General features: G+C 37.7%; 1 protein-coding gene across 3 annotated transcripts in view; it reads right to left on the reverse strand.

Moving 5' to 3' along the window:
* Nucleotides 1-1504: 1504 nt before the first annotated feature.
* Nucleotides 1505-13205, reverse strand: part of SVEP1 (sushi, von Willebrand factor type A, EGF and pentraxin domain containing 1) — a 182189-nt gene continuing 170488 nt past the window's right edge. For all 3 annotated transcript variants that reach the window (XM_025433368.3, XM_049116369.1, XM_049116368.1), the window contains 4 exons: nucleotides 12970-13065; nucleotides 11061-11156; nucleotides 6593-6686; nucleotides 1505-1890 (listed from right to left, as the gene is read on the reverse strand). In XM_025433368.3, the coding sequence (XP_025289153.3) occupies nucleotides 1869-1890; nucleotides 6593-6686; nucleotides 11061-11156; nucleotides 12970-13065 (308 nt within the window). In that variant the 3' untranslated portion in view covers nucleotides 1505-1868. The remainder of the gene's footprint in view (nucleotides 1891-6592; nucleotides 6687-11060; nucleotides 11157-12969; nucleotides 13066-13205) is intronic.

Consider the following 13205-nt stretch of genomic DNA (forward strand, 5'->3'; position numbering starts at 1 on the left):
TATAAGGTATATCACCATACCTTTTGCCAGAATAAAAAACTGTGCCTCTTAATTTTCTCATTTGTATACCTTTTATTTATTTGATAAATTTATGTATTACTACTTTGGTTAAAACATCAGTGGAGATAGCTTTTTTGCTTCACTTCTGATGTGAATGGGAAACATTTAATACTTCACTCCAGGACTAGTTATAGTTGGTTTGAAACAGATATGCTTTAGTATGCTGGACGAACACCCTTACTTCCTTTTTAGAAATTTAAGAATTCACTAGGAATGTAGCAGTCCTGAAAATTTAAAAAGTAACATTCTTCAGTTAATTTTGGTATTGTTACACTGTGACTCACATTTCCAGATATGAGATGTCATTTGCAAACCTCATTTGCATGATGCTTCACTGTACTGTCTGCATAACACTAATAATTTGACTTACTATGAAGTAAAGATCTTTTCATCTATTCAAAGCAACCCAATACAAATTCCACTTAGTAGGTACATTTTCAGAGCTGAGTTTTGTTTTCAGATGTAGTAGCTTTCGCCAGCTTAGATTTTCTGGTACCATCTTTCTTTTTATTACTTGGCTTTCATTTTGTTATTTTATGATGATAAATGACAAAGGTCAACATAGTTTGGAGGCTGATGGGACATCCATAAGCTAAAATTGGTCAAGAGAGTGAATGTCAGGAGACGGAAGGAGAAGTCAACGGCTGAGGTGAAGGGCAGTGAAGACAATCACTAGGACAATCAAGATCTTTTTCATTGTTCCTGCATTTCTTCATAGTGTTACAATGCACCCTATGTCCTATTTGGGAGCTTTTCTCCCAGGATCAAGGTGAGTTGATTGTGATTTTTCCTATTTTAAACACAATGTAGTGTTTGGCTTTATTTTCCAGAAGTCTGGGGAAAGTATCCTGGCAGAGGTACAGTGATGGAGTTAGTAGGGACTGAGGGGCAGCCTCAATTCTTTTCCACAAACACACAGTTTTGGGCAAATTCTCCCCTTTGCCTTTTTCCATCCCTTTCTCTGTCCTGCTATTCCTACCTTCCAAAGCAGTGAGGTGTGGGATTATGACACAGTAGCGGGCTCTGTATTAATCTTCCGGTTCTTGCATTTCTTATTCCACCCTTGAGAAGGAAGGGGAAGCACTTTGTTTTGTAAGCCATGATCATACTTTTTTCCTCCATCCACTAAGGTGTTTGCCCATAGCTTTCCAAACGCTGGGAAAGGAATTAGCCAGGATGCCCTCAGCACCAGGGCAGCATTCTGTGTGGAGGATAAGGTCCAATAGTTACCCACTGACTAAATAAAAGGAAACCTTTATTGTTTCCCATTATGTAGAGAAGATGGAATTGGAATGAGAGGGGTCTCCTTTATTGTGATTTGTGATTTCTTGGTACCCTGTATGCTGCATGTAATCCTGCATTGTGTCGGCAGCATGGATGAAAGATCTTTATCCTATTCATTATTTCCTGGACATCTTACAAAATGGCACTATCCAGCCAAATATGATTTAATAGCAAAATATATTTTAATTGAAAAATCATTTTAAGTAACCGAATAAAAATGTGTAGCGGGAACTTCCCCAGTAGACAGCAGAGTATGTACATTTTGTGAGTGGAGCAGCATCGATTTAATATACTTTTATTTAGAAAATACAAGCATATTTAAAAATGGAAACATGTAAGAAAGTATGTCACAAGGAATAACAAAATAGAACACAAAATACAAAGGCAAACCCCAAATAACAAGTTTACCAAACAAAACAAGACCCAGCACCGTGTTGGAATTTCTTTGCATAAGTTCAAGGATGCCCAGGACTCCCAGGAAGAGATGATCCTGCCTTTAGGAGAGCGGGTTGGCTGTGCAGTTGTTAAAACCCAGTCCTCCTTTTCCTGGAACAAAAAACAAAGAGATTCAACAGAAGAACTGAACCGAAGAGGTAATAGTTTAGGGGCTGATTCAAACAGGATTGAAAGTCTCAGATGCCTGGGCATCATCCATGACATTGTTTTGTACGGATGCGGGTCAGAAGAACACGGAGAACACGTATCATCTTACGGAAAGACCCGAGAATCAGCAGAACCTGAGTTTTGATCCTGGCTCAGTTTCCTGTCTGATAATCCTCTTATATGTAAAACGATGAGTTTGGACTTCAAATCTGAAGGTCTCTTATGGCATTAACAGTTAATAATTTATGGCATTTATTTAGGTTCAGTTTTCTGAAGATACACATGGAGATCAGAGGAAAGGCGCTTTCTTTCTGAAAGATGGAACTACCTGGGAACAATACTGGGTCGGTCTTACTCATCAGCAGAGCAGGTAATAGGTTGAGGGAGTTAATGGATGTCACAGGGCGTTTCACCACCAGCAGCTACTGCTGCCTGGAAACTGCCCCATCTGTGAACAAGCTTTATGGAGCATTGTTTTTTTGTGCCTGTACTCAGTAGGAAGGATGCAATCTTGTGGGAGAGAAGGAAATAAAAACATGCTTGGAAACATTTACTGTTTTGATTTCTCAGAAAAGCTTTCTCCTCTTCCCATTTCAGGGAATCACATTCCACCTTTCTTTGTTCATGGAATCTTCAGCCTCCTTTCCCCTTTCCCCAAAAAGTAAAGATTTTGACAAAATGACTCTTCACATTAGTACAGAGTAACTCAACCTAGGACCACAGTTCACTAATCCATGGTGGGCCCTTGAATAGATCTGGAGTAGTCAGTTCTTCTCCTGGAGTTTTAAACTGGGTCAGCACTCTATTTCTGTGGATGCTATGGTATGATCTGTAAAATGTGGAAGTTGTAAGCAGGTCGGTCCTTCCACTTGAACCGAGTAGCAGAGAAAACCACACTGCAGAGGATGGAGCAGGCACTGGAGAGAGGAGGGGAGATGGGCAGTGGAGGGTCTTGGGTGGCTTTCAAGTCTTCAGTCTGGTCCTACTAATGCTTAGGCATCTCACGTCTTTGGGTTCAATGCACAGTCCTTCTATTGGGACAACATATTCCTTTCTTTAATTGAGCAAGTTAAAGTTACAGTGAGAGAGTCCTAACTAAGATGTTTCTCCTAGGATAATTGCTCACAGTACAAGGAGGCAGGGGCTTACCCAGTCTTCTGGGTTGAAGATGACCTTTCCTTAAATGTGGGATACGCTCCCGGAGCTTATTTTGCTGAACATACACATATGGATTCCTTTATTGAACTTTTGCATAAGAAAATCTAGATTTTTCTTCTTTATTAGTAGACAATATTTTCACAAAAGTTAATAGTTATCCTTCCCCTAGTTGAGAAAGAGCTCTTATGGGGAGTATTTTGATGTTAGGGAACCACACAAACAAACTCTGGAGGTCCTTTTCTTAACTACAAGATGGAGTTGAGTAGAGAGTCTAAAATTATAAGAATGTTATAAATACTTCCTGTTCCTTTTTGAGTCACTGCCATTCTTATTCCTTCTATCTTTTCTTTTTCTCTCTCCTTTTTTCCCCAGAACTTCATTCCAGCTTGATTTTCATTTTCTTCAATTCTTTCAACTCTGCTCTCAGGTAAAACTATCATTTTTATCTTGGAAGCTTCTACATATATAATCCAAATTTGCTCTTTGGGTTTTTTTTTCTCTCTGCAAAGGTGGCATATACTTGAGATGATACGGAGAAATTCATTGGCATGTGACTGACTTTTTTAAAAATCAAGTTTGGACTTTAATAAATTTTTGTCTTTGCAAGTTGACTCTGATATTCTCATCACAATGAAATAAAAGGAAATGGAAAAATTAGAGTTGTTTTCAGTTAACTAAATTTCCCACTTTTTAAAGGGAATATGAAAATATCCATTTGTTTTTAATGACTATTATAAGATGAAAGTAAGCATACATAATACAAATCTAAGTGATGTAATACAATAATATATAATGAAAGTCTCAAAATAGAGCTGGTAATATTCTGACATTTCAACATTTCTGAGGACGATGTTATAATATTGAAAATATTTTATCCATTGTATGATGTAGTATGTCTGACATTTCCCGAACTTTAAAAAAGCTTAAATGTTGAGAGAGAAGAACAAAGCTAGAAGCATAATGTTCTCTGATTTCAAAGTATATTACAAAGCTATGGTATTCCAAATAGCATAGTGTTGGCATAAAAAATAGACACATAGATTGATGAAACAGAATAGAGCCCAGAAATAAACCCATGCATATATGGTCAATTGATTTATGACAAAGGAGCCAGGAAGGTACAGTGAGGAAAGAATAATCTTTTCAACAGATGGTATTGGGGAAAAACTGGACAGCCACATGGAAAAGGATGAAACTGGACCCCTTACTTAAACCATACATAAAAATTAACCAAAAATGGGTTAAACACTTGAATATATGAGCTGAAACCATAAGACTCCTAGAAGAGAACATGGTTGGCAAGCTCCTGACATTGGTCTTGGTAATGAATTTTTTTTTTTGATTTGACAGCAAAAGCAAAGACAGCAAAAGCAAAAATCAACAAGTGGGTTTACATCAAACTAAAATCTTTTGTACAGCAAAGGAAATCATCAACAAAATGAAAAGGCAACCTACTGCATGGTATCATATATCTGATAAGAGATTACCATCCAAAATATAGAAAGAGCTTACATAACCCAATAGCAAAAAAAAAAAACAAAAAAAAAACAAAAAAAAAACCAAAAAACCACCCTTAAACCAAAATCAAAAAACAACCCAAACAATTTGATTCAAAATAGGCTGAGGATTTGAATAGACATTTTTCCAAAGAAGACATACAGAAGGCCAAAAGGTACATGAAAATATGCTCAAGGTTATGCTCAAGATTAAAAGGCAAGGTTTCCCTAGATGAAAAACTCAAATACGCTCAACATCATCAGTCGCCAGGGAAATACAAATCAAAACCACAACGAGGTATCACCTCACAACACTTAGAATGGTTATTATCAAGAAGACAAGACATAACAAGTTTTGGCAAGAATGTGGAGAAAAGAGAACACTTGTGTTCTGTTGGTGGGAATGTAAATCACCAACAGTGTACAACTATGCAGAACAGTATGGAGGTTCCTCAAAAAAAATTAAAAAAAATTAAAAATAGAACTGCCATACAATCCAGCAATTCTACTTCTGGGTAATTTTCTGAAGAGAATGAAAATATTAGCTTGAAAAGATATATGTACCACTATGTTCATTGCAGCATTATTTATAACAGCCAAGATATGAAAACAACCTAAATGTCCACTGATGGATGAACAGATAAAGAAAATGTGATACACACACACACACACACAAATACTATTCATTCATTAAAAAAATGTCATTTTGCCATTTACAGCAACATGGATGACCTCTGAGGGCATTATACCAAGTGAAGTAAGTTGGACAGAGAAAGACAAATACCATATCTCACTTATATGTGGAATCTAAAAAAAACCCCAAACAACCAAAAAAACCCTCTTACAGATAGAGAACAGATAGATGGCTGCTAGAGACAGGCAGGGGGTGGGGAGAGGGTGAGTGAAATGAGTGAAAGGAGTCAAAAGATACAAACTTTCAGTTATAAAATTAATAAGTCAAAAAATAAATAAAATAAATAAGTCATGGGGATGTCATGTACAGCATGGCGACTATAGTTAATAACACTATATTGCATATTTGGAAGTTGCTAAGATAGTAAATCTTAAAAGTTCTTAACAGAAAATAATAACAGAAAACAATAACAGAAAAAAATGTTATTATGTGGGGTGATGGATGCTAACTAGATTTATTGTGGTAATCATTTTGCAATATATATATATAAATATCAAATCATTATGTTGTATACCTAAAACTAATGTAGTGTATATCAATGATACTTCGTAAAAAAAAGTTTAAATTATTTTTAACTATTTTCCCTTAGACTTATTTTTGTGATAATCTTTTCTTAGCCATGATATTTATCTGGTTAGAAATGAGAAACCAATTGACAGACATATTTTTACATAAGTTTCTTTAGTCAATTAAATACTGCATATACATATACTAGAAATATGAAACAAGATTTTTGACTTGAAAAACAAACATTCATTGTCAATTTCAATACTATTTTTTTATTGTAATCAGGAATGCAAATGAACATCAATATGATGTATTGAGTTTATTATTTATTTTACATCCTTACATATGAATGATGTAATATTCTGTTCAAGAGGGCAGTTAATTTATTTGTTTAATTAACCCCTTTTTGTGGAAAATTATGAAATGTTTATGGAATGTTTCATGAATTTGCATGTTACCATTTTAAAGGGGCCATGTTAACCCCCTCTATATTGTTCCAATTGGAAGAGTTGGAACTGTTCCATCTGGAAACAGCTGTTCCATCTGGGCAGTTTACGTGCTGCCCAGATGAGTACAAGATTATTTATTTTCGAGATATCACTTTGTCAATTCTTAACGAATATTTCTTTGTGTTGGCTCTAGTTCAAATTTAGAGGATCTGAAAATGGACATTTTTGGATGCAAACAGCTTATACTTAAACTAGAGATACCTTCCAGCTTTTGGGACAAACTTAATTTGATTTTTAACTTCTTTACATTATAGATAAACATTCATTTTTAATTGCCTTACCTGGAGCAGTCATGTCCTGTCCAAGCTGAGACACAATGACATCGGTTTGGTCTTACACATTTTCCACCATTTAAGCAGGGAGACTGGCAAACAGCTGGGATGAAAAATCCATGCATTTACTTAATTAATACTTAGCAAGTTGGAAGATGTCCATGAAGGCACACAGAATAAGATATGACTCTGCTTTCTGTTCCAGCCACTGCTATTCCCCATTGACCATTTGTATTACACATTTCTACCACTTTTTTGACCTCACATCATTATGTGACACCATCTTCCTCTTTCCCTCCAAGCTAATCCATTCTCATATTTAAGTCCCAGGCTAAGTCCTACCTATGTATTGAAACCTTTGCTGATAACATTAAATCCATTGATTTTTTTTCATTTAATCTGTATGCAACCAATTTGACATATACAGTTTGAACTGCAAATTTTTCATATGTTCAATTAGATTATATAGCACTGGAGAGAGCTAGCAGTGAATTCTATGACTGAGTCATTACACCAGACATCAGATGCCCAGATTATCTAAAATAATGAAAAGCAAGAAAGAAAGAAAGAAAAATAGTAGATGATTCAAAGCCCCTTTGTATTTGCTAGAAAACATATTTCATGGCTTTTACCATCTTTAACTGGAATTATAGAACCTGGAATAGAGTTAAAAATCAGCCACAGATAAAACCCTGAGGGAACACCCAAAGATTTACAATCTGGACATCTTTCTCACAAATCCACTGTGTCATAACCACACTCTTCAACTGCATGAATTTACTTGTTAAAAAACTTGTAGATGCTAAAAACTGATGAGGACCTAACACCCATGAGTTTAACATCTCAAAGAGAAGAAGAACTTCCTCGTGGAAGAGAATAAAATTCCTGTTGAAAGAAGGCTGGAAACAGGAAATGTTTCAGCCTCATGATAGCTTGGAAAAGTAGGTTTCCCTAGATGAAAAACTCATCTTTGGTGAAATATAAATAAATATCATTTCCTTAATCACTCATCCATAAAGCATGGGGAAAATGTCAGCAAGTTCCAGAAACTTGATAAGCAAGCACTGGGTGGGAAGAGAGAAGACAAATGTAAAACCCATCTTCACTCTTGGAGTAACTTTCTTGGGGGTTCAAGAGTAGCAGTGGGTCAAAAGAATGTATGTATTTGCCACAAAATAAAGAGGAAACTATGAAACAAAGCAAGATTAAAAAGCAAAAATAAAACCCAATCATTGAAAACTCACTCTCCATAGATTCTGCTTTTTAAAGATTTATTTATTTTTGAGAAAGAGCACAGATGTGCGTGCCTGCATGAGTTGAGGGAGGGGCAAAAGGAAAGGGAGAGAGATAGTCTCAAGCAGATTCCCCCCTGAGCATGGAGCTCAGTGTGAGGCTTGATCTCACAACCCTGAGATCATGACCTGAATTGAAATCAAAAGTCAGGTGCTCAAGTGACGGAGGCACCCAGATGCCCCACTCCTTTTTAATAGTGTGATGATTTAGTGGTTCCTGACTGTACTAACAAATTCATTTCACCTCTTTGCCTAATACCTTACTACCTTCCTCTTTCCCTATAACATTGATGCCCCCAATGTTCCCTTTGGGCTACGTGCCTTCTGCACCATCTTACACTTTTCTCCATGAATGTTTTCCAGGGATGACTTATGTATCGCTATCTTCAATCTAGATGTATCTTCTGGGAACCTAAACCCAAACTAAACTATCAGACCTCTACCTTATATGTTTCACAGGCTCCTCAAACTCAGCACGTAGCTACTTAACTCCTCATCTATACCTTCACATCTGCTCCTCATGAGTTCTCTGTTTCAGTAAAAGGCACCACTCCCTAAGGTGCCCAAAAGGTGTAATCAATCTTGATGCATCTCAGACTTTTATTCCCACGATAAATCTATAACCAAATAGTGAGTCACCTCCCTAACTTCTCTCAAATCCACTCTTCCTGGTTATCATTTTTTCAGACTTCATTACATCTTGCCAATGCTGCTTTATTAACTTCCTAAGTGGTCTCCCTATTGTATGTCTTGCTTTCTGCCATTTTCCATACTGCTGCCAAAATTACTTTTCTAAAAGAAAATCTCATCACGTGATTTTTTTGTTTAAAACCTTTCAGTGGTTTCTGTTACTCATAAGACATAATTCAGGATCTTGACCTTGGCACACAATGCATTTCCTTCTTTGGCTCTGCCCAACTTTATAGCTTCATTTCCAATCACACCCCTACATTTCCTCCATGGCTTCAGTTCTACTATGTTGAACACACCTGTGTTATGCTTCCATGCCTTTGACTAGAATGATCGTCTCCTGGTGACTACTCTTGTTCTTCTTCTGATTCTATGCTTATGAAGACTTCTGAATGTCTGTGCTGGGTTAGTATGCCCATATTCACTGTTGCCATAACCCTTTTAGAGAATTTAATTAACCTCTAGTTATCTCTTTATAGGCCATTCCACATCCTTTCTGCTTCTCTAGATTAAATTCCAGAGGGCAGGAACTCCTGTTTCATATGCTGTTTTATGCTTTAGTGTGTAGGGTGTGTGAGTAGGATACGTGCTTAGGTAGCTGCTATAAGAAAGGAACATTATGTGGCTCAGTGTCATTAGGGAGCTTATGCTAATTAGGGAGTCAAGGAGCTAAAAGAAATACAAATAAATGAGATCAATGGGGCTTTAGACTGCGTGGTTGTACCTAATTGTGTCATATCTATAGAAATGGAATGCTAGAAAATAGATTATTGTGGTATAAAGCAGGTTTGGAAACCAGAAGAAACTTAGGCAGGGCACCCAAGTTTGGAGAGGGAGGGGAAAGAGGGAGACCTCAAACTTGCGCTGAGAGATGGGGATAACAGGGAAGCCCTCACTGCAGGGGACAGCGTGTGATTGGCTGGACAAGAACTGAGTTTTATCAGTTTATCAGAGGTGTGTCAGCCTCTGCAGAGCCTTGGAAGTCAGAAGAATTTGTGCTGAAAACTTTGGGCTGGATGTGGAGACCACAGGGAACCATTTTAGGTTCTGAAATAGGGCAAAAAGGTACACCAAAAGGAGTACATAATGATGTTTAGCTTGGAAATAATAGAGACAGGAAGATTAACCGGTAGACTCTGATGGTGATCCCAAGAAGAGATCTTCTACTAGCTGGTGATAGCGGGGACACAGCAGGATGGAGGAGGTACTGTGTAGAGAGAAACAGAAAGGTGCTGACGCTGGTAATCTCAGCAGAAGGAGTGGGAGAATCAGGGATGCCTCCACCTGGAAGAGCAGGGCCACCACCTATAGTGTCAGATGGCTGGGAAAGGGCCAGACTCCTTTGCATATGACTTCAATTAGGGGAATGCAGATAAAACAGCAAAGCTGATTTGTTACAAACACTAGATAGAGTACTTTTAGGTTTCAAGTAAAAGCTTCTCATTTAGCCTCCAGTAGATCTTTACTTTTCTACATTCATGGATGGCTGTTTCAGCTTTAGGTAGGGGGACTACACAACTGGTTTTGCCTGTGACAGTACATTTTACTCCCATTTCCTTAGTTCATCCCTTTTGCTTGCAAAAATATCCTAGTTTGAAGGCTAAATTATATTGTCACCCAGCCTTAGAGCTCATGACAAGCTCTGGGACCAACATGCCTGTTCTACTTGGTGTTTCACGCCACCAGAGAGGTGGTATAAATATTGTTTACAGGAGGGGTGGTGGTATGTTGGAATTAATCTCAAATAAATACAGCAAGTTCTATTCTTTTAACAGTTGTCTTAAAATTTCAGACTTTAAAAAAGGTTGAAACCTATCATTTTAAACTGAATCATTTCTTTAACATGAGAAACTTATCATACACAGGCACTATGCTAGGTACTGGGTATCTAACGATCACAAAGAGGTATCCCTGCTCTCAAGTGGCATATAATCTAATGGGAATAAGGACAGATGGATAATCAATTATTAAACTGTAGAAGAGCAGATGTCTTATTTGAGATAGGTAAGGGTGTTTAGGTGGACGTGTTTATCTCCCATCAATCAACAGTAGTTTGTTACTGTTGTCCGTGAAGGAATTATCTCTTTGATGAGATTTTCACTTTAACTTAGATGGTATTTATGCAGAGCCTTGTTCTTTCTAAATAGTTATGACAAGTTAGTAATTCGATTTCATAGAGATTAAAATAAATATTCTTCTGAACCTCTGTATGTTTTCTCAATGTTCTGCAAAGAGCAGATGATACGAAGAAGGCTGACAACTGAGTTGACTTAGATGCGTATCTTTGGTTCATGGCCCAGACAGGTGTCTCTGGAAGCAGCTATAGAGTCCAGCATTGAGACTCTCATTCAAGAGACCATCTTGAGGAATTCTTGAGAGGTTTTGGCATCTTTTTGTTTCACTGCTACCTGTGAATCTGAGTCACACTCACCAGTGTCCTCTAGGGCCTCTTGGAGCCAAAGCAACAAGAAAACAAGCCCGGAGAGAAGGCCTACCTGTATGACAGCGGGACCCCGTCCAGCCAGGTGGACAGTCACACTGGTAAGGGGCTACACAGCGACCACCATTCAAACAGGGGAGAATGCATATTGCTAGAAAAGATATATATTGAAAAGGATTTAATCAAAATACACTCAGATATGTTCAAGTGTTCAAAAAACATTTTCCAGGAAGATAAAACCCTCAATGACCCACTAGAGAGTCTCCCTGGCTATGTTCTGTTTATTCATCAGTATCATTGGAAAAACACCAGCAGGAAAGTAAGGATGGACCTTTAGCCTAACAGAATGACTCTAGTGCCAAATGCACTCTTTTAGAGAGGATATACCATAATCGACGTCTGCTAAGTGCTTTGCTCTCTCTTCACAGAATAATCTTCTCCATTTATTATCATTTCAAATTTCCTTTTCAAATTACATGAAATGCTCAAGAGGGTTGGCTGTCTCAAGGCTTCTTATTGTCTTGAATTAAATGTAAGAATAGGGTCAGATGGGTATCCTGGAGGCTGGTTTTGGCAATACATTAGTATCTCCATTAGTAGTGATGGGACACCTCACCCTTCATTTCCTTGGAGCAGTGGCACTTACAGCCTCCAAGGCAATCACTCTTCCTAGAAATCATTGAGCTCTTTAAAGAGGAATAGTCCGTTTAAAAGGAGTGAGATTGTCTATTGACTTGCCACACAATGTACGGTTCTCAAGCCAATAGCATTGGCATTACCTAGGTGTAGGCTAGAAATGCCAACATCTCAGGTCCTAACTCAGAACTTCTGAATCAGCATCTGCATTTAAAATCTCCCAGATGGGTTGTATGGACATTAAAGTTTGGGAAGCCTTGGTCTAATGCAGGAGGGTGGGCACATGCTCAGTGAGCTAAGCTAGGCCTGCTATCAGGGTCCTCCAGGGTAAATGTTTCCCTGGTCTTTGGACTCTTAGCATGACAGCAAGTCAAGTTTGGGAGTCCTAAATGGGAAGGAATGATTAGAGAGAAGAGGAAGGAAAAACATAATTTCTCTTCTTTCTTAATCCCTGTGAAACTACTTGTTTTCATGAGTTGTTAGCAGCCTCAATTTATTTCCATTGCATATTTTCCTTTCCAGATTAGTTGCAAAAGCTACACTCAAAACAGTTTTAGAATGTCTTGTAATGTGTCTGGCCTTCAAAAAAACTGATACAGACCAATGGGCATCACACAAATGACTCTTAATGTGATTTACACACACCACTCCCAAAGAAACATGAAATCATTTTATCCCCATATATATTTTTAAAGATACTGAAACAAAGTATAGTTTAGACATTAAAAACACCCTTTTAAAATCACTTATTTTCATTCTCCTGAAAGTTCAAATTCAAATGTATTTTTATAAGGATCAAAATTCCATAATGATTTACTAAGCATTGTGTAGATACCAGAGTGCCAACTTTCCCTGTTTTCTTAGTTGAGAAGAACTACCCCTAATGAAAAAGAGTCAACAGTGGGCTGTAAATACTAGAGTGTGACCCAATGCCGTGAATTTCTCCCAACCACAGCAATGAGCAGTGTGGTACATAAGTGGGTCTGAGATAGGGAAGATATTGGCTGGGAAATCCTCTATTATAAGTTCCTTCTCAAGAGGATTCTTGGAAATTTGTGACAAGAGGCATTTGGCAATGGCTCTGGATGGATCTTTATAACTGTATTTGAAAGGTCATTTATATTCTAGATCTTTTGCAACTAATTGACATACTCAGATCAACTTTAGGCGCTCTTGTCGGGTGTGCTACAGGATTTAAGCAAATCAATTCCTTCTAATAGTAAAGCCAGTTCCTAGTAACTTCCTCGAGTTGGCAGCTTCCAGGCAAATTATCAGGATTCAAAGTAAAATTTAAGGATATAACATGTAAGGTTTGAGGATAGACTCACGCTCTTCACAGAGGCGCCCCATCCAGCCATCTGGACAGGAACAAGCATTGGGGCGTTGGCAGATACCTCCATTCTGACATGGGAATCGACAGACAGCTGGAAAAGAAGGAGGATGGATCATAAATCCAGGGAATTATGGAAGAGTATTTGTCAGAAAATAAGATTTCTTATTCACATTTCATAATATTTCCTTGAGTCAAGCAAAGAAACAAAAGCAAATCTCAAGATTCAGAAAG

This window comes from Canis lupus, chromosome 11, assembly GCF_003254725.2.
Source record: "Canis lupus dingo isolate Sandy chromosome 11, ASM325472v2, whole genome shotgun sequence".
In the NCBI taxonomy this organism is placed as follows: Eukaryota; Metazoa; Chordata; class Mammalia; order Carnivora; family Canidae; genus Canis; species Canis lupus.